This window comes from Accipiter gentilis, chromosome 16 (genome assembly GCF_929443795.1).
Source record: "Accipiter gentilis chromosome 16, bAccGen1.1, whole genome shotgun sequence".
Taxonomy (NCBI): Eukaryota; Metazoa; Chordata; class Aves; order Accipitriformes; family Accipitridae; genus Astur; species Astur gentilis.
Genome location: NC_064895.1, coordinates 30,614,735 through 30,636,338, shown reverse-complemented (window position 1 = coordinate 30,636,338; position 21,604 = coordinate 30,614,735). Strand labels below are relative to the sequence as shown.

Below are 21,604 nucleotides of genomic sequence, written 5' to 3'. Positions count from 1 at the left end.
ATGGATTTTGGTGCTGTTTGAGCGCTGCCAGACCACGCTACGGAGCTGACGTGCTTTCCTTCAGCATTTTTTTCCTCCAGGTTAGGTTGCCAGCTGACCAGCATCATGCCCAAGGCAGCAACAAGGCACTGGGTGTTCCTGTGCACGTAGAAACAGTGCGCAATTCCCGGGAAAAAGGCAGATCTAGGCCAACAAGTCTGGGACCTCTGACTGAGGGGACTCCTCTGCGTACAGAGGCCACTTTATCCAGGTCTCTAGATGTCCCAAGTCCTGTCACTGCATGTGACAGTGAAGCACGGCCACCACCCTGCCCGGCGTTACTTTTGGGCGTGAAAGGTTGTAAAATTCCAGCCTGTCTCCCCTGTGAAACAGATGAATAATGTTAATGAGCACGTCTGGACATGTACGTGCAGAAGCCACCTGAAGCCCTCCTGGCTGGTGGCATTCAGTTATTTTATTATGTGAAAACATAGAAATTTTATCCTGTTTCCTGTGTTCTCCAGTTGCCTTGATAGCACTAATTGTGCAGATTGCCTTTCCGGAAGGATCATTCCAGGAAATTTATTACAGAGTCTGTTGACCATTCTTACAAGGGTTTTTCCAGTAGTTGAATAAGCCACCACTGTGGTTATCATGAGAGGAACTTCCACCTTTCTGTTGCCAGCAGTGGATCATATTTGCATCTAAGAAATCCTGAGGGGCTGTTTTCTTCTCTTTCAAGATGATAAACAGCAGCATTAGTTTTCTAATTAGATGGTGGCCTCTCTATCTGACTATTTCAACCGGAATACCATCTGGACATACTCTATTACTGCGTTCTCTCTCTTTGGCCAAGAGGAAGATCAAGAGATCACCTATGGAAGAAACTTACCTAATCTTAAGACTATTTTATTAAAATCACTGGGATTCAATTCTTTAAAGGTTTCCTTCTCTAGACCTTCCCGCACTGATGGGGAAGCTCGCAGAAGACTTGTGCCCTGGGAGGAAAGACAAGACACTGACATGCCTGCCCGCTCCCAGGTCACAGCAGCAAGAGGTGGAACAGTACCGAGTTCTTCACTCCCTTTTCCTCCTCTCTCCCACTGTGACATTTTATAAGAAGCTGGTGGATAAGCAAAAGTTAGCAAAAATAATTTAAATGTTTTTGTTAAAAAATGCTCATAAAATAAGTGTACTGCAGGCATTGCCTATAGAGTTTTTGCTTCTGGGGAGTTGTCACCCACACTGACACCTAGCTGTTGTCATGTGGCTGCTGTACAAATCCTTAGCCCAGCCCTGAATAGTTTCATACAACACCTGGTTCATTGCAACATACATTGCTGTCAGGTGTTAAAAACCTAGAAAAAAACAAGTTTTCACTTTGGGCAATATCAACAGGTCCTGACGAAGACTATCGCCTTATGAACCAGTCATTCAGGTAAAAGGCATGAATAAACCCTTGATTAATTACATCAGCTTCTACCGGAGCCAGGAGTTTGAGGAAGACAGTGATAGTAAACCGTGCAGAGAGAAGTTTGCTTTGTCATGGCTTTTGCCTGTATCTCCGAAGAAATAAGCAGATAGATAAGAGAGCAAATTTGGATGCCAAAGCAATACTGTAAAGTGAAAAAAAATCAAGTAGGACAGTTAATGTACTACTGTAATCATGTGTTCATTACTCCTAGCAGCAGAAAGGAGATAATTTCATGTCTTTGTGCTCTCCTAATTAAAAAAGGAAAGGGGGAAATGATGAAGCAGATAGAGCAGATTTTCCCAGTAACTGGTAGGACTCATTGCGCTGCTGTTCCACTTTACGCAGCCTGGAAAAAGAAAGCCAATCTGCAAAGGGGGGAAGGAGAGGCAGCTGCCAAAGAAATCAGTTGAGAGCTCTCGGCTGTACCATCAAACTTGTTGTAGAGATGAAGAGGAGGCGACTGGACCACCCACAGCAACAGATGGAGTGTTGTGCCTCTGGTATTTGGCATCTTGCCTCCCTGGAAATGCCTGCTTCTGCTGTCGTTTCTGGAAGTGTTTAGAGAGATGAGGAGCTTGTTCCTACCGATGGGATTGGAAAAAGACATATCCTTCTCACAGAGGAGTTGTAGATACTCGGTGTTTTCAGACTGGATGTCCTCCTTCACCTGACCCATTCACCGGTTAAAGTTCTGGAGAACAAGTAACAGCCTTTCCCTCTACTGAGTATGCTGGGGTCTACGGGCTTGCAGTCCTTGCGGTAGCACTCCAGGCATCAAATACCAATTAAAAGTATTCACTGATACTTCCTGCTCCTCTGCTACCATTTTGTAGTCTCTTTCCTCACCTTCTTCTGGCAGCAGCTCATTTAGGCAAGGAAGAAGATCGTTCTGGAAGGATATGTGTAACGAGAAGCTGATAAATGCAAACTGTTATTTAAAATCTGTTTGGTTTTGAGATATATCTTCAGTTCTGGGAAGTTTGTTTTCATGTTTTCTTTGTTTTGAAAAGGAGACCATCCATCTGACAAAGGTATTTGACACTGATATTCACGATTTTCCCTACCCAGAATGAGAAAACAACACCTCCAGTTTTGTGACTCCATATGATACAACCTGTCATCTTTTGAAGAAATAAACAACCCGGCCTCTGCAACAAGATGAGGGCTCTTGTTTACTGCAAAGGACCAGTACACAAGAGAGGCTGCAGCACCCCGGCACTACAGGCTCTAAGACATCCAGTACCTGGTGGGATTTCCCACGGAGTACCAAGAGGTCTGCATGAAGAGCTGCTGCCCACCGGTTGCCTCTGCCCGCAGACAGGTGAAGTCCTTGCCAGTGCATTAGGGGGAGGTGGATTTTCTGTCCTTCTTTCTTTTATTGTCAATGAGAAGAATATAAAATACGACTGGATGTCCACCTCCAGAAACATGGATCGTGTTCAGAAACAACCTCTGTGTCTTGTCAAAGGTACCTGGGGAGACCAGGTCCTGCTGCTGTTTTTCTCATAGCTCTACATCCCAGAATGCTTCTGGAGTACTAAAGATGAAGAGTTCTGGACCAATATGGGGAAAAAAGAAAAAAAGAAAGCATAAAACCCAAGTGACACTACTCCTGAGAAATAAGAGTATGGGCACCCGTTCCTACTGGGAATGGCTTCCTTCACCATGAGCAGAGCTGAAGTAGGTAGGACTGAAGAATAACTGATTTCCCTCTCCTTTGCAGTGAGATGGTCCCTGAAGGTAAAAAAAAAATTTGCCAAGATTCTTGATAGCAGACTGACAGTCATGTCTTTGCTTGCTGCCTTCCAACATCGCTAGTTGGTAAAGCCTCTTTGGTATTTGAGGAAGAGGCAGTGGTCTGCATTGGGCTGAACAAGTTTCCATTTCATCTGGTTTTCCAATTTGGGAGACCTTCTTGAGCCAACAATGGCTTTGACATGGAAAAGTTTGACTTTTTTGAAACGCGTGACTGTAAAACTTTTTTTTCTTTTTAAAAAGCAACAGCAGCTAAGTATAAACTCACACTACCTACAGAAGTTGGGGAATAAAAATATGTATGTCAACTGCTGCCCTGATTTTCTATAAAGCATGATAAGCTGTATTATTCACAAATGGACAGCTTACCCATTTGATCCAGCCACACTGATTTTAGCAAAGAACTGAAAGACAAGGTGGTCAGACAGGAATACAGCTCAAACTACCTGATAATCCAGCACTTCTTATGTCTACTTACAGAGCAGTTGGCAGCAATGAGTTTAGGCCAGAAAGTGATATTTTTTTCAAACACAGAGGGGAGTAACTTGTAGAAAAGCTGCAAAAGAAGGAGCTCCGAGCGTTGCAGCAAGAAAAAGTTCATTGTCCTATCTGTCTTTCTGCTTCTTCATTATGGTCTTTCTCTCTTCTCTTCTCTTCTCTTCTCTTCTCTTCTCTTCTCTTCTCTTCTCTTCTCTTCTCTTCTCTTCCCTCTCCTCTCCTCTCCTCTCCTCTCCTCTCCTCTCCTCTCCTCTCCTTTTTCTTATGTTTAGCACTTTTTTCTTCTTGTCCCCAGAGGGCTGCTGCACGTCTGTGTCTCCAGCAGAGCAAGCGAGCCATTCTGCAGATGTGCACGCCAGCCAACCGCTCCATTAGGAACAGCTTTGAGCTGTGCTGCAAAATTTCAGCTTCCTTTCTGCCTCATAACCAGCAGAGAGGCAAGTAGCTATTAGCTAAATACTCTGGATAAGAGGCCTGCTTGTTTTCTTGCTTTTTGTCATTAAACTGTTTTTTTCCTCTGGCAAATCATAGCACAGTTCAACCACCAGATTTGTAAATACGACCAGTTTTTAATATCTAACTGTTAAATTACTTGTGGGCGTAACTTTCTGGGATGGAAGATCCCTTCCCTGGAGGGAAGATCACCATCACAGAAATAATTTCATCAAGTTATAAAGATTAAAAATGTGTCCCCAATCTCTTTGGTCTAGAGCACAGGAAAGGGATTTGTAATTATTGTCTCAATATTGGTGAGTTACGCTTTTGTTGTATACACAGAATCATCGAATCATAGAAAGGTTTGGGTTGGAAGGGACCTTGAAGATCACCTAGTTCCAACCCTCTGCCATGAGCAGGGACATCTTCAACCAGACCAGGTTGCTCAGAGCCCCGTCCAACCTGACCTTGGGTGGTTCCAGGGATGGGGCAGCGGCCACCTCTCTGGGCAACCTGGGCCAGCGTCTCACCACTCTCAGCATAAACAATTTCCTCCTTATATCGAGTCTGAATACACACTCTTTTACATGATGATGGCAGGATTAATACCAGATGTGGTTCTGCTCTATGTGATATTCACCTTGTGTGAAAGCTTCCTGCACATCTCCCCCGACACCTGCAAGCGAGTCCTGCGGGACGTGAGTTGGGGTAGAGCCGGCGGAGGTGGATCTGACGGGCATGGGCATGGGGCGGCTGGCTCCGTGGGTGGGCGAGGAGTGTGCTGAGCCTGCTGCTTGCGCCTGCACGGGAGACACGAGACACAGTTTCCAAATTTTTAACTTTTTTTTGGGTCAATGTCTAAAAATAATTCTGTTTAAAAAAAAACCCACATAAGGAAAGACGCTTCACCAAAACACTCTCAATTTGAGTAATGATGTGATGCATGATCGGTAGATGTTGTGGGAGGACCCCGCGGTGGTAGCAAGCCGGGCGCAACGCATCACGCGTTGGCCTGCAGCACCCAAAGTTGTGCTGCATGTGGTGCTCGCAGCCATGCTGCCTCTGGTGCAGGATCTGACCCGTGGCCTCCACACTACACGCTTACCGTGTCACTGGTCAAAGGTCAGGTTGGAAAAAACCCAGGAAGGCATGGAGTGACCTTCCCAGCCGTGTGCTCCAGAAGGACCCATCAACTGCTTGGCATCTGCTCATCCTTCCCACAGGCAGCAGTGAGGAAACCCTCCAAGCTCCGCAGTGCCACTGAGGCTCTGCGGAAGGTCCATCTCCTTTTTAGTTTAATTTTTATATGTCTTATATATTTCTACTTATTACTAAAATAGTGATTTTTAAACCTTTTATTTCACATTTTCTCCAGCCAAACCCACTCCATCTCTGTCGTGTCGCTCCAAGAGCCTTGCGAGCAGCTTTGCATTGCAGGTGCTGGTGCCTTCCTTGAGAAGGCTTCTGGTGCTCCCCTACAGCCCTGCATGGATGGGGCAAGTGACAGTCCCAAGGGTCTCTCAGGTTTTGCCTATGTATGCAAACACTGCTGAATTTCATAGCAAATCACAAATAAATAGAGAATAATTTTTTCCCTGTGGTTCGAAGGCTCAGAGGAAACTGTTGCAATACGAACTCGGGCAAAACTCCCACTGGCTTCAAAGAAGATGCTGCCCCAGCAAAGCCTCCGGAGCACAACCTGAGGTTAGGCACTGGAGCGATGAGCCCAGAAAGGAGAGAGACTGACAAACGTATGAGGACGAGATAAATACAGGATACTACATGCACTTACTGGCTCCGTGTTTTCAAAAAAATAATCTCACTTAAGTACTTGGCATGTGGTGCCAGCAGGAGAGAGAGCAAGGAGGCATTCACCAAGCGATGCACCTCGCTGGGTATTTAAGGACATTTGCAGAGAGCTTGGTTCCCCATCTCCTTCCTCCGGCTGTTCATGCAGGTCTGTGCAGCCCAGCTGGGCCCCCCATCCCCGGCAGTCGCTTGCTCCCCCAGCATCCATCCTCACCGCCCGGGAGGCAAAGACATCACACTGCCCCGCAGCATCAGCCGTTACTTACGAGAGCTTTGAATGTGCACAGTATTACTTTATTGTTCATAATCTGGTTGCTCTCTGCAGCCACTCGTGTCTGTCAACAACCTCTGAACCCTCTTGCTCAACTGCAAAGTTATTAGTGATCAGTTTTGTCTGGCTTTGCTAACAAGGGTTTATGATCTGTGACTGTATTTATATTTAAGCACGGTCCCTATGCTGCTGTTGATTAAAGGAAAGCTACTCATAAATAATTACACATGAAGGGCATTAAAACCGTACAACTGCTCTGAGCAAATACCTGGTTTGTTTGTGCCATTTGATTTGTTGCCCTTTTTTTAAGCCTGTTCATCGTTTGCTCCCTTTGACGTGGATCAGTTACCGGGGCAACCCGGCCGGCACAGCGACGATGCGGCATGGTGACACCGCCAGCACCCCACACACCGGTGACACCGCCGGCACCCTGCACAGCCGGTCCTCGTGCTGCCACAGGGCACAGCATCCGTCGCCGGCATGTTTTACCCATGCTCGTGTTGAGCGCTGCCCTGCTGCAAGGTCCTGCTTCCCATGGGAGCACCCAGGAATGGGATGCTGCTCAAGACCGTGTGGGGATGGCTGCAGCTCCAGCTAATCCCTACTAGCCCAAAGTTGATATTCTTATTAACATGAAAATCTAGTCATGTGTAAAATTGTCATTTTGAAACTATTAATAATAGGGGGATGAAAAGAAGTGAGTAAAATGTTCTTGTGACATGAGTGCGTGCAGAGGAGAGGGCTGCAGGGGGAAATGACGTCTTTCAAAGGTAAAATCATTAGAAAATGCACATGCCACACCAGCAACTTCACTTCCCCACACTAAAACCTCAAATAAAACCTTAAAAAATGACCTGAAAATGCACAGAAACAGGCAGGAGTGTCTGAATTTGCATAAATTTGTGGCAAGAAGCCTGCCCACCACTCGGCACTCCCAGTCCAGCACGTGGGATGCTGCAGGGTGGAAGCGGCAGCGTTCACCCACCCCAGGGCTTTGGTTTGGAGGAACTGGCTCATTCCCTCTCCTCCTCCCAGACCGAGCGTCAGCCTTGGCAGCCACTCAGATGAGGAAAAACAGCCCAGGGGTAAATTAAGACTGAAACCCAGGAGGCAACCCAGTGCTGACACCCACATCGGAGGCAGCGGCCGGTGAGCCGGAGCTCCCCGTTCCCCAGGAGGGAGCCAGAGGAGGGTGTGGGAATATTTGATGTTTTGAAGTTTGCTCCCCGGGTTGCACCTCGCGTTGTGGGACCTCGGCACGTGTTCCTGTTCACCACCTGAGATCTGCTAAGGGTGGCAGGTGTGAGAGGGATTACAAATGAAAAGCCATCTAGAGATTTTGTTAGTTGGAAAAGCAATGAGTTCAATTAATGGAGTAAGACCTCACCGCTGACCTCCTTTCCCCAAAACACATTTGCCTAAGCTGCGAGGGGACAGATTTTATCCTGTGCGGCAAACTCGACCTGTCCCACCCCCACATCTGGCCCACGGTGGGTTTTGTAGATGTGCTTGCTCCTTGGACCAAGGGGAGACCCTGAGCCCCAGAAACGCTGATGGGCTGGCAGTAACAGCCGGGAGAGCAGCACCCACCCCATGCACACGTAGACTTCGGCCCTTGGGAGAAGGAAATCTTTTTTTCACCGTCATTTATCCGTGAGACGCTGTCTACATTCATATTCTTAGAGTAAGTGCCCAAGCTCTCTAATTATTTTTTTTAATTTTTTTTTTAACTGCTGGGCATGCAGATGGGCCCTGCTGATTTGCATACTGCAGCCACCGGAGCAGAGGGGCTGGGAATGTCCCTCATCTGTGTGATGACGCAGTTCCTGGAAACCGTAGTGATTTTGAGAACAGCTTGTGAGGTCACACACAGACAACATATTTCCACAGGGAGCAGTTACAGGGCAGAGCTGCGTTTCCCTGCTGTTCCTGTCCTCATGCATGCTCATGCTCCCGTGCTCAGTGACTCTACGTGATGCACTCGGTAGTCGAAGGAGGATCTGAAAGTTTCCGGTTCAGTGAAGACTTGAAAATCACCTTCACAAGAAACATGCACTGTCCCAGCCTGCCTGCTGAAAACACGGCTGCTGCTCAGGACCACAGGGCTGCAGTTCCCAGGCTGCTGGTGCTCCCAGAGCTGCACTGGGATCCCCACGGGCTCCTCTGATGCACTGGGATCCCACTGGCTCCAGAAGCTGCGCTGGGACCCCAGGGGCTCCAGTGGCCGCACTGGTGGGTTGGCCCCAGACGGCAACTAAGTACCCACCAGCCACTTGTGCGCTCCCCACCAGTGGGATGGGGGAGAGAAGTGGAAAAGCAAAAGCAAGAAAAAACTCCTGGGTCAACCTGGGATGGACTTCCTAGCCAAAGAGGGATGCGCCTCTCACTCCTGATGTAGAAGATGAGTGAAAAAACAACTCCTGGCCAACACTGACACTAAACGTTCTTGTACAGCATTGACCAAAAGGCAGGTGGGAAATGCCGTGGTCTGAGCTATACCTGCATGTGCACAGCATGAGCAACCTTGCGGGGGCTGTTACAAAGCCCTCCAAGTTTATGTCTCTAGGAGGAAAGAAAGAATCTGATCAATCGTGGATGATTTCTTGGGAGATCTCTCTGAGGCCACAGTTCCCATCAGACGGCCGCATTTTTCATGGCTTGAACCTGACACAGCCTGAGCATCAGGGGAGCTTTCCCAGGCCAGTACAGGAACCAGGCATGAAGAAAAGTAGCAACCATCACTGCAGAACTTAAAACCCAGAAGTAGCACTGGCATCATGAGCACAATGGACAGAAGCTTTGGAAAGGAAAGGAAGAAAGATTGAGTCCAAAGCAAATGTAATGATGCATTCACCAAATTACAAGTCAGCAGAAGTCAGTTCAACCTCAGCAACAACCTCAGGGGGTGAGTGTGGGGTGTTCACTACTGACATACTTTGGGTAAGACTTTCTGAACACACTCTGTGGGTGATGCGGAAGCACAAAACACTGTTGTCTCCAGTGGCTGGATGTACTCCCAGCATAAGCATACACATAAACAAATGAATGGGCCAGGGCTGCATGTGGTTCTCTAGCACCTGGTAATACTTGTTCTTCTCTAATTCCAGATAAAATAAAATAAAATAAAATAAAATAAAATAAAATATATCTATTCTACATATTGATCTCTCTTCTTGTACTTTATATAGCCATGTAGTCTTAACATGTTTGTGTGTTTTCCCCCTGTACTGAATGATGAGTCCTGTGGAAAAATGATGCATGTGGAAAAATGGTATATGACCTCTGACTGTGATGCACATACATACAGAAAGCAGAAATAAGAACGTATGAGTTGGCGTTTCCTAACCATTCACATTATTTGTACCGCCCCTCAGCCCATGGCTCTCAGGCAGCGTGTTGCCTGTGGGAGCCCGATGGCGTCTACAGCCACAAGGAATTCAGAGGTTGACTCAAAGGAGGATGCTTGAGGACACGAATAAAAGCCAAGGACACCAATGGTGACAAAGAGCCTCAGCAACAGCTGGGCTCACACTGCACGGCATGAAACCAGCCCTGTCCTAGAAAGCACTTTATCTACTGAGAAAGCAAGAAAGGCACCTGGGGCGGACGGCGAGGGAGCAGCACAGAGCACTGCCAGCAAAGGCAGACACCACACGACCCACAGGCGCTAGGGCTTGGGGCGAAGGAAGCTGTGGGAGGACACGGCTGGTGTAGCTGTACCTCTGCAGATGTGCGAAGTGAACCGGGACAGCCCGGAGGCAGCACGCGACTGTTAATGGGTATGCTGTGGGATGGCTGCCAAGGCATCACTGGGGCGGGTTCAATAAATCACTCTTGCAACCTTCCTTCTCCAACGGCTGAAGGCAAAGGGAGTGAAGGAAGGAATGAGGCAAGGTCCAATAAATACTGCTGTTGAGGTTGTTCCCATGGTTTTTGAAGCTGTTGGAAGTTCAACATGAAGTTGAACAAGGCCAAGTGCAAGGTCCTGCCCCTGGGTCGGGGCAATCCCAAACACAGATACACAGTCTGGGGGCTGAAGGGATCGAGATCAGCCCTGCAGAGAAGGACTTGGGGGGACTGGTGGGTGAAAAGCTGGACGTGACCCAGCAATGTGCACTCGCAGCCCAGAAAGCCAACCGTGTCCTGGGCTGCATCCCAAGCAGCGTGGCCAGCAGGTCGAGGGAGGGGATTCTGCCCCTCTGCTCCCATCGGGTGAGACCCCACCTGGAGTCCTGCGTCCAGCTCTGGGGTCCTCAGCACAGGACAGACATGGACCTGTTGGAGCGGGTCCAGAGGAGGTCACAGAAATGATCAGAGGGATGAACGTCCTCTTCTACAAGGAAAGGCTGAGACAGTTAGGGTTGTTCAGCCTGGAGAAGAGAAGGCTCCAGGAAGACCTTATTGCTGCCTTCCAGTACTTAAAGGGGGCTTATAAGAAAGATGAGGACAGACTTTTTAGCATGGCCTGTAGCGACAGGACAAGGGGCGATGGTTTTAAACTAAAGGAGGTTAGAATCAGGCTAGATATAAGGAAGACAAGTTTTATGCTGAGGGTGGTGAGACACTGGCCCAGGTTGCCCAGAGAGGTGGTCGCTGCCCCATCCCTGGAACCATTCAAGGTCAGGCTGGACAGGGCTCTGAGCAACCTGGTCTAGTTGAAGATGTCCCTGCTCATGGCAGGGTGTTGGACTAGATGACCTTGAAAAGTCCCTTCCAACCCAAACCATTCTATGATTCGATGATTCTAAGTGAGCCTGTGCTGGGGCTGTTGTTTCAGCATCTCTGTTCCCCAGCACAGGCAAGTGCTTCTGCAGCTTTCCTTGATAGGAAGATGGGTTTACTGAGGAGCGTGCATGGCTCTGCTCCTCCATGGCCACCACTGCAGAACTCACTAGATAGGAAACTCTGGGATGCCTTTTGTAAACAGAGCAGAGACAGATTTGAATAGGTTTGTAAACTCCTCTCTGACTCCGTTGGAGTTGCAGCCTTACAAAATCCTGGGAGTTATTGCATGTTCTTCCTGGAAACTGCACCAGGGAGGACACAGAAGATGGATTTCAATTTAGAGAAACAATGAAGGAAACCTCTGACCCAGCTCCTGAAATGTTTGGGAGCTGACTTCTATTTATTGGCCCCAGCTTATCAAGTCTTGTATACAAGAGTTCTGAGGTTTAACCTAAAAAACCCTTAATATTTCCTGAAGAGAAGAAGCAGAGCTCTGGCCTGTGCACCAAACCCAGTTCAATGGAGGTACAGGAAGCAGTGACCGTAATAGCTTTTAGCACATATACAAAATGCTGTTGCACCATCACCTCCCTCGGCCCAGCAGTTTAATTGGAGGTCCCCCACTTCTCTGGTGACCTGCTGTCAAATATTCTGCAATCATCGTGACAGAGAAGAGTTTTAAAGAAGCATTGAAAAATTCAGGTCGGAAGGTGCCTCAGAGGGTGTCCAGTCCAACCTTCTCCACTGAGCAAGGTCAACTTCGAAGTGTTGCTCAAGGTCTTCTTCAGCTGATCTTTGAAAATCCCCCAAAAGGGAAATCCCACCAACCCTCTGGGCAGCCTGCTCCGAAGTTGAACCACTGTCATGGGAATTTCTCTCCCACACCCAGCCAGAACCCCCTGGTCAATCTGTGACCATCACCTCTTCGTTTCTCCATGCACCTCTGGGAAGGCTCTGGCTCTGCCTTTTTCTCGGTCACCCGTTAGGAGATGGAAGATTACAGCTGGATTTCCTTTTTGCTCCTCTTCTCCAGGCTGAACACAACCAGCTCATATGTCACCCTGACCAGAGGGTTCTATAGAACATGGACATTAGGAAAAGCTTCTTCATGGGGAGGTCACCAGAGACGTAAGGGATCTCCAATCCTTAGAGCTTTTCAAAGCTTGCCTACGCAAAGCCATAACCGACTTGCTCCAGTGCCAGCAGCAGTCCTGCTTCAAGCAGAAAGTTCAGCTAAAGACCCCCAGAAGGCCTTACATTTCTACAGCCTACAGATGTTTACTGAGAAACTAAGAAATCTTGCTTTGCAGGAAATATACATTGATTTTAATGCATTTTATTATGTAGCATATTCCTATGAATAGATTAAAATAAAAGGGATTGTGTATACATATAAGAACAAAGAGCTAACAGTTTTCAGATAAGTGATTTAGACAAGTAAACATCTCATCATGCCCCAAATAACTAACTCCAGAAAATACAGCAGAAACAGAACGAAAATGAAAATACGAACACATGGCCTACAACTCTCATTTTTTGTTCTGCATCTTTGCTGTAGGAGATAGAGCAAGCCAGAGGATGTCAAACGGCATCTAAGAAAAAGCAGGGGGTCTTCATTAGAAAGTGAAATGGCAATGGGTTTTTCATCTGCATACCATGCACATTTGATGTCTAATTCACATTTACCATGCTTCCCTTTGTCTTTACTTAAGAATCACGAGATGGCTCTTGAGCCTGGCTTCCTCATGTCAAGTATCATGGGGCTCAAGCTGAAGAGCTTTTATAATATTCACTGTAAGTAATTGGAGCTCTTCTCCATGCTGCAGGGCCTTTCTTGGAAACAAAAGCCCCTCTCTTCTCACCCAGGTGTTCTTTCCATATCAAAGGCTGGGGACACACACTGAACCCAGCCCCCCGAAGCTGACACTGCCCATGGCTTTCTCTGTGGCTCTCTTCTTGTTCAGACCCTCAGGCCCTCTACATCCCCACATTTTCAAATAACATTGACATCACCCTGCTTGAATGGGCAGCGTAACCTCTGCTGACGTTACTGCATGTACCGTGACCACAAAATATTATGTAGCAGGGAAGAAAAAAAATGCTTTCTGCGTATTTCATCAAAAAAACTGTCAAGTAGGAAATCAAGTTATTCTTTCCATGGGTGTATAGGTCATCTGTCTAGCCTACATCATCTGTGTTTAAAACTTCACGCATATATACAACCCAAAAGCCACAAGCCACAGTGCCCTTGCATTCCTCTGCTCATTTTGGGGCTGAGCCAACCCAATAAATAGTGTCGAGGAGCCTGAAAACAACAAGCTGAGACACTCCTTGCACTGAGGTTAATTTTGTTTAGAAACGTCTTGAAATATTGGGGAAATTTCTGAGTCCCGAAGAGTGCAAATATTTTACTAGACAGAATATTGTGGAGTACCGCAGGCAGGTTGGGCAGGCAGCAATCCTCGGCCAACAATCAAACAAACCAACAAACCCAGAATTTTTTAATGATGAGCAATAAATGACAGAAACACAGCGGATGTTGGACAAGTTGGTTTTGCTGAAAACAGGCCTTGCCAAATAACACTTGATTTCCTTTCTTGAGAAGATTATGAGTTTTATTGACGAGGATAATTATGGAGAAATAATACCCTTCATAAGGCATTTGATTTAGTAATGTGTGACTTTCTGATGGAAAAAGTGAGCAGTAGGCAGCAGCAGCAGTGTGCACTCTGCACAGATTAAGCAAAAGATTACTCAAAAAATGTACCACCAAAGGGCACGTCACATTGAAGGTAATTTGGGTTTGGTCTTCAGAGCAATGTATTGCCCAAGTCCTGCCTGATGCCCCCAGCCACAGCCATGTGCTGTGCACTTCCTCCTCCATCCTGACCACTTGCTGGCATCATTTCCTCCATATTTTTTTTCGCAGTTTTCATGCACACTTCAATGCCCTGCCTGTCCCCACCGCTGGAGCAAGAGCAATCCCCTTGTGTGCATGGACATACCCAATGTGGATGTGGAGCACCTCTTCCATTAGACTCTATCGTAGAACCAACATGCTGTAGACCTACAGGAAACTTTGCAACCATTGCCACAGAAGTAATAAAAATAACTTGTGTTTACTGTAATTTCAGGCACTTTTTCTGCAGTCATGAGTTATGGAAGCTGCTGTTTACAAAGGCGAGGTGCAGGGAAAGGACGTTATTTGCTGACACAGAAATGAACAGCATCATAGGAAAATGAAGCTGTAAGAAAACACCTCATCCACCCTGTGCACCACAGCTGGATCCACTCTTTTTAATCCCCTCCTGACAGATGTTTATCTGACATGCTCTTAAAAACCTCTACCTTCAGGTTTTCCTAAAGTCTAAATGAAACTCCTAAATGAAATTTTCAGCAAGTGGAGACCGTGGCATGGCCCAGCCCTGTGCAGCAAGGACAGCAGCTCTTCCCTCCTCTGTGCAGCAATCTTTTCTGCATCTTAAGCCTTCTCTAAAACCGCTCTCAGTCCTCTCTTCTCCAGGTAAACAACTCTGGTCTTTCAGCCATGTCAGGTGAGCCAGTGGCTCAGCCAAGACAAGCTTCCTTACCAACCTGCCTGGGACTTGCTGCATCTTTTTGGAGAGCTGGAGCCCAGGGCTTCAACTCCTCTTTCAGGTGGGACCACAGCGAGGGTCGGTGGAGTGGGAGGCTGGTTTGTGGGTCTAGTGAACCCCACAGTCATCTCTAGTCTTTTTTTTTAATACCATGAGAGCATTGACTCATGTTTGCTTTGTAATCCACCACAGCCCCAGGTGCTCGTCTCCAGAACAGCTATCCTTCCAGTTGCTTCGCATTTCGTATTTGCTTAGCTGATTTTCCCACGTACATACTGCATAAATTCCTTCCTTCATACTGAAATCCATTTTTTTTTCCCCTCCAAATATTCCTGCAATTTTTCAGGATAATTTTGAATTCTCATCCCCTTCTCTAAAGACCCAGCAATCTCCTCCTGCTTGATGTCAAGAGCAAATCCAAGTCCCTTGCAGGAAGGCTGAATAGTAATTAATTCAGGACAGAAATAATGAACTATAGAGGAATTTCAATTTACACGTCTTTCTATTTTAATAGAAAACCCTTGACAACTGATCTTGGAGAAAACTTTCCCAACCAAATTTATAACTGCTTTGCATGAGGCTCATCTAGCCTACGCTGCTCCAGCTCTATGGGAGGAAAACAGGAGTTCGCTCTGGAGTAGGTCTGCAAAGGAGAACTACAAAGGAGATGCTCGCTCACCGATTGCGGGTTTTTCCCAATACACATTTACTCGAATTGCTTTAACCTGTGATAAAAATTGGAATGCTGTTCAGCCGGTTTGCTGTAAGACGGTTTGGTCTTGTCCCTACAGCTTTTGCAGAGAGATCAGGTAGGTGCTAGAAGCATGACGATGCAAGCTAGCACTGATGCAGCTCATGGGTACAAATCCTATTTTCCTGGGACACCAGTGGAGCCATCGTCCCCATTCCTGCTCTGCAGCCCCTTGTGCAATTGAGTACCACAACTGCAGTCACTGGGGCTGTAACTTCCCTGCAAGGTATTTCTCCAGAATTTGGGTCTGTAACGCCATTTGCGGTTTTCCTTTTTACTAGTAATTTAAAAACTATTTATGTTAACCAGAAACAGAGAAGAAAAATCCCTTCAGTGCTGCAAATGAAACTATTGCTGCTGCTGCCTGAATAATTCCAGCTTGATCGAAGCGAATGCTAAAAATAACTCAACCCCCTCTCCACAAATACACTTTGAGGAAAATATTTAAAACAGAAAATAAGGTCACTAAATCAAAGCCCCCACCAATTGGTCCTGTTAACCTTATTCTTGTAGGAAAATTGAATTTTACTCTCCTCTGTGGCACATCAGTCAGGGCTATCAGCTCCAACAGGCCTCACACTGCCTGCTGCCCTTCTTCAAGAACAATCACGTCAAGGAATACATAAAAGGCTTATTAGTTGGGTAGGCTAATAACCTTTCTGAAGCATTAATAAAATCCCCTGACTAAAACCTAACGCAGGGCTGTTTTCAAGGCAACAGAGGGAGAGAGGCGTGATGCCCTCTCCCCCCCCCCCCCCCCCGGACCCCCCGGTCCCCCCAGCGCGGGGTGGCAGCCAGCGAGCAGCCGGCTTGCCTGTACAAGGACCTCCGTCCTGCTGCAGCCTGTCTGAAGACGTCACGCTCCCGATTTGCACAGGCACACGCTGCTCCGAAACACAGGGCGAGAAAAGTGCTCTGCACGGACACTGTGCTGCTGGCACCCCAACTTCTATCTATGGACGTACGCACCTATCTATATAAAATAAAGATGTATTTATATATAGAGGGCTCACGTGGGCATGCATGGAGGAATGCATTACAAATATACAAACACCAGCCTCCGAATCAAGGCTGCTCTGTTTTGGATCCCCGCTGATGCCGGGCTTTTCGGTGATGCCAACCCAGTGATGCTAACTGTCTAACCCAGCAGTGCAGTGCAGAGGCTAGGCAGAGTCGACGGGATTATTAGACAGCACATTGCCCGTTGCACTGAAAGGTTTGCATTTAATTGTTCAAAATCACATAATTAGATTAGATACACAAAACCACCCAGCAATACTGCGTGGGCTGTTAGACAGGCAATCTGGCGGGGAGGCTGAAAGTGCCAGGGGGGCACACAGAGGGGAGGAGAGGGGGCCAAGACTGCGCAAGGAGCAGCCTTTGTTTTTAAATCACAGTGTTAATTGACAGCTAGTTTGCTTGGGAAGAAAGTGGCTCTCCCCTCCTGACCGCAGCTCTAGCCCTCGCTGCAGGTGAGAGCCATGCACTGGGCTGGGGGCTGCAGACAGGCTGGCAAAACCCCCGTACTGCACGACTGCTGCATCACAGAGCCCGAGACCACCGGGCTGCAAAGCAGCTATGATTGTTAGTGCTAAATTAAAACTGCTTCGCCAGAGTCCCCAATTCCCATCCCAAGGGCAGGGCCCTGCGGCAATTGCCTCCGTCCAGGCAGTGCCCTGGGAGCCGGCAGAGCCGCCAGTGGAGCGAGCAGCTAATCCTGCGGCAGCTGGGCAGGACTCGGTGCATCCTTCTGCCAAACTGGGAGACATCTAGCCTCAGTGTTGTTTCCACCGCTGTTCTGGCAACCGCCTGGTATTACTCAGCTCTTTTTAGAATTTGCTTTTTCAGCTTTAATTCTCACGCACGGATAACCTGTGACTTCAGGACAGCTATTTTACGCAACTTTGCCGTCACTGCTTTGGGAGGTGAGTATTTTCAAACCATTTACCCATCGAAGCTGGGGAGCTGCTTTGCAGTGCTGCCGAACGTGATGGCCGCGCAAGCAGCCCTGCCTCCCCTGCCTTCTCCCTGCACATCAGGCAGGGCGAGTCATGTAGCAGAGCCATACACGCTCCTTGCAGAATTAAACACCGTGTCTTATAAAGGAGAGAGCGATGAGGACGCTTCTCCCTGGATTATGACAGAGAAAAGGGGGAGAAAGAAGAGAAAGCTCCACTTGACTTTTCCACTGGTCAGATTTAGCAGAATCCATGTTTTCCAGCAGTTACCACTGAGCAACCAAATCCTTCTTTTATTGGTACAAGAAAGCAGAAGATGTGAAGCCTTCTGCTGCCCGGCTGCCGAGGAGCCCAGCCGCCGCCCCGAGACCCCCCCAGAAACAGGTCTGCTCCATCCCCAGCTCCGCCGAGTGCGAGATAGTTGTTTGAACTCCGCCATTCATGAAATGTTGTTTGTTTTCATTCCTCTCTATCCCCCCAGCTGTGGGATATAGAGCAGGGATCAGGAAACAATAAAATCTTGGTTACCACACAGAATGCCTCCTTTTTCCTAGCTCCTTTCAAAGCCTGACATTTTTGCTTTCATCCGCCATTTCCACAGTTATGGGGCATGTGCTGCCTCCCCTTCCAGCGGGGCCTCATGTGGGGATCCCGTAACTGTGCTCAATATGTACCAGATTGCTCCCCTCCCCAGCATCCAGCATCGCCTCCCACCCCGCCGCTCTGCGCTCTCACTTGCAGCGGTTCCCAGGACTCCTACAGTTTCAATTCCCATCCGATTCCCTGACCGACTTGTATTACAAAGGCTAAAAGCAAGTGTTATCTTTCAGAATTATTCGAGTTTTGTTTTCAGGCTTCTCAGTTTGCACTTTTATCCCTTTAACTCATCAGGATTGCTAACATGGCTGGAAAGCTTTCCACCGCCTCTCCGGAGGCGAGCAGAGCTGCTCCCAAGCAGGAGGGGTGGAGGAGCTGCCCCAGGCCCCGTCCTGCAGCCCCAGCGCTGGGGGGGTCTGCACAGGGTCAGAGAAAAATGCCTTAATTCTGGGAGCATCCAGACCAACCACCGGAGCCACTGTCTGCGGTGGTGGCTCTGGGATTTCTCTGTTCTGCAGACATAACTAGGGGACATGTGAAGTGCCTCGGGTCCAATTTCCCTACCATTAAAAAAACCGCTAGAAAAGTTCACCCAAGCTGAGAAGGCAGACCTGCACTACCAGAAGTACGAAGGCAAGCTGTAAGTCTATTTGACTTTCAGCACGGTTACACCATGGCAGCAGTGTAACACCCATTACTGCTGATCAGACGTAGGAGAGTAGCCATCTGCCCTAGAAAACATTGAAAGCTTGTATTGGGAACTCGTTCTCAACAAAGTGGGCTGTTGAGAGCACACCTCTAGCAGCTCTGGCTCTGCACCCATCTCTCCACGAACACACAGCCTGATCAAAGTGTCTCTCATCATTCGTGGCTACCTATGAGCAAGTGGCCATGGACCAGCCCAACTGCTCCAATACAGTGTCACCAGCAAGCAGCAGGAGGGAACAAATCTGGAGGCTACAATAATCAGCATGTTGTAGCACAACACTCATCTCTGACATCTTGCTTCCCAAGATCAAGTTCCTTCTCCCTCTGCACAAGCAGAACTGCTCTTAAGGAGAGAGAATTATTGCTTGTGGTGGTTCTTGGGCAGGATATGGGTACTACGATGAAGGAAGCCACCCAATTAAAGCGCTTATGGGATAAGAACCAGAACCAGTGGGTGTCTCAGGAAATACAGCTTTTAAAGACACTGATGAAATTCTTCCTTGGTAATAAGAGCATGAAGCTAAAAAGATGGTACATAAACAAGTTTGCACATGAGCTTCTAAGCAGGCAAGGGCATGTGACTTGCAAGGAAGTTGGACACGAACCATAGCTCTGTGTAAATGCATGACAGATAGTGACAACAAAGAAGTACCTCTGCAATCCTGGATGAGCTGCGCTCCCTTTTCACAAACCAGAAAAAAACCTTCCAAAGCTTGCACCTTCTGAGGGCCACACTAGACAAAAAGATACACATCTAGAAGCACAGGCTTAAACACCGCATCCAAAGGATAAAGGCATTTTGGTTAGCCTGATGTGATAACCATTGCCAAAGACACAACAAAGAGAAAGATAAGAGAAACAAGCCTGTGAGAAGCTCAAAAGATGGATTGTCGACTTGTGACCATGAGACAGAAGCGTGAAATCTTCAAGCCAGAACACAGAGTTGCTAGATGATGCTTAGAAAATGAACTACCAAGGAATCTGCCCCAGGCACCATGCAGTAACAGGCTACAGGAGATAAACCTGGTATTTGGTTTTGTTCTCTGAAACAGTTGTCAGCACAGGTCAGCTAGCAAGGCAGGGTTATGATTTGTGGCTCTGTATTGAGAAGAAAATGGGTTCTGCTGAAAGACAACCTGCAGGCTGGAGGATACAAGAGGAATTCCTCAGGGATTCATCTATTTAATATTCTAATTACGTGCACAAAAATAACTGCACTCTAATGAAACTTCCTGATGACATAAAGGTTAGGATGAATCATTAATACAGAGGCAGAATATTACACATGAACTGGAGGCTCAGAAGAATAGAAATGGCGTGGGGTACACTCACGCACAACAGAGCAAGGGTTTCTGATGCCCGGGCATATGGATGCCCACAGGATGACAACTAGTGACTGGTTACCAGGCAAGTATGAGTTCCTAGTTACTAATTCCAGATAAGTACTAAGTACCAGGACAGTGTAGTCATGTAAGTAGCCCCAGGGCACACTCTGAAGGTATTACCATTAATATGTCCTCACCTCTACTCTAACATCCACAACACTGACGAGACACCCTGCAGAACAACGTGCATAGGATCAGGTTAGTCCTGTTCCTGAAAGAGTAATGTGAAACGGAAAATGGGGGAAGACACAAACTCTGTTTTCCATCTTAGCAAAAGTAGAAATATTATTGCTACCTAAGGACAACAGTGTTGTGAAAACTCAGATATAAAAATACAAAAAGTCCTTTGGGTACCCAAAAATATTAGTCCAAAGAAGAAGTAAAACCCCCCAGAAATCATGGTTAACCAGGCAGTAGAAACCAATGGTGCTGACACTGTGATCACAGACAATTTGCATGCTTGGCATCTTAAAACTCAACTTTTTGTCATTTAGGAAAGGTGAAGAATGTAAAGAGAAAAAGATGTGTGTGAGTGGTGGCACATCTTCTTAATTATTCTTCCTTTAGATATATCATTAAGCCAGAACTCCACCATCTCAAATGCAATAGATCCATGAGATAACTGATAAGGATGGAGAGGTGTAATAGAATTAAGTATCACAGCAAACGAGGGAGCAGGATGAGCTTTTCTTTAAGACCTTACTCACAAAGCACAGAAGTGAAGTTGCATGGTTTTGGAGGATTTAAATTCGAGATGAGTTTGCAAGAGTTCCCCTAGGACCGCTGCTAGTGTTTAGAAAGGTTAGACATTACAGTGTTCTTCTACAAAGTGCACCATACCCAACACAAGATTACCACCTGGACTTCAGGATGGCGAACAAAGATGAAATAACTGATGCTGGGGAAACTCGTCGTTGTTCTGGGACCAGATTTTATGACTTGATTACAGCACAGTATTTCAGTATTCAGCACACTGTTCTCTGAAGATACTTATTTTTACAGGCAGCAGGCTGGATAACTTGAACCTGAGAGTCCCTGAAGACTTGCTTGAAGAGTTTTTTGGCCTACTGATATCCATTTTTAATAAATCTTGAAGTAACAGGGAAATTCCAGATGGTATATTAGCATTTTCCTGGATAATATTAAAAAGGAAAAGCAGAATGATTGGGTAGCTAACACCAGTTAGCCTAATGTTAATAACAGGCAGAATAACAAAAAAAAAGCTGATAAGAGATTATAATAGCAAAAAATTAAAGGATTATAACTGATGATCATTAACAGGATCTTTTAGTGGGCTGCTGCGGCAAAAGAGGAGAGGAGCCAATAGGTACCGAGGGTGCTAATGGTGATGATACTGGACTACCTGAGCGAAAAACTTTTAGACACTACATTGTAAAACAGAGAGTGAGGAGGAGAAGGTGCTCACAAGAAAAAAGCCAAACAGAGGCATTAGTTAAAGATTTGAAAAGACTAGGACACATCTACCTTCTTCAGTTATCCAAAAGAGCCGACTAGATACATTCACAGGATGAAAATACAGAATACCAGAGATGTTTAATCTAGCAAGGAAAGGTAAAATCAAAATCAGCTGAAGCCAGATATGTACATCCTGGGATGGAGACAACATGTTTTTCAACAATGTGTGATGCAGCAGTGGGATAAC

The 21,604-nt window shown here is 46.9% G+C and overlaps 1 protein-coding gene across 6 annotated transcripts in view; it reads right to left on the bottom strand.

Annotated features, from left to right (window-relative positions):
- Positions 1-21,604, bottom strand: part of DTNB (dystrobrevin beta) — a 213,018-nt gene that overhangs the window by 15,540 nt on the left and 175,874 nt on the right. For all 6 annotated transcript variants that reach the window (XM_049818389.1, XM_049818391.1, XM_049818392.1 and 3 more), the window contains one exon: positions 4,782-4,941. In XM_049818389.1, coding sequence (XP_049674346.1) covers positions 4,782-4,941 — 160 coding nt within the window. The remainder of the gene's footprint in view (positions 1-4,781; positions 4,942-21,604) is intronic.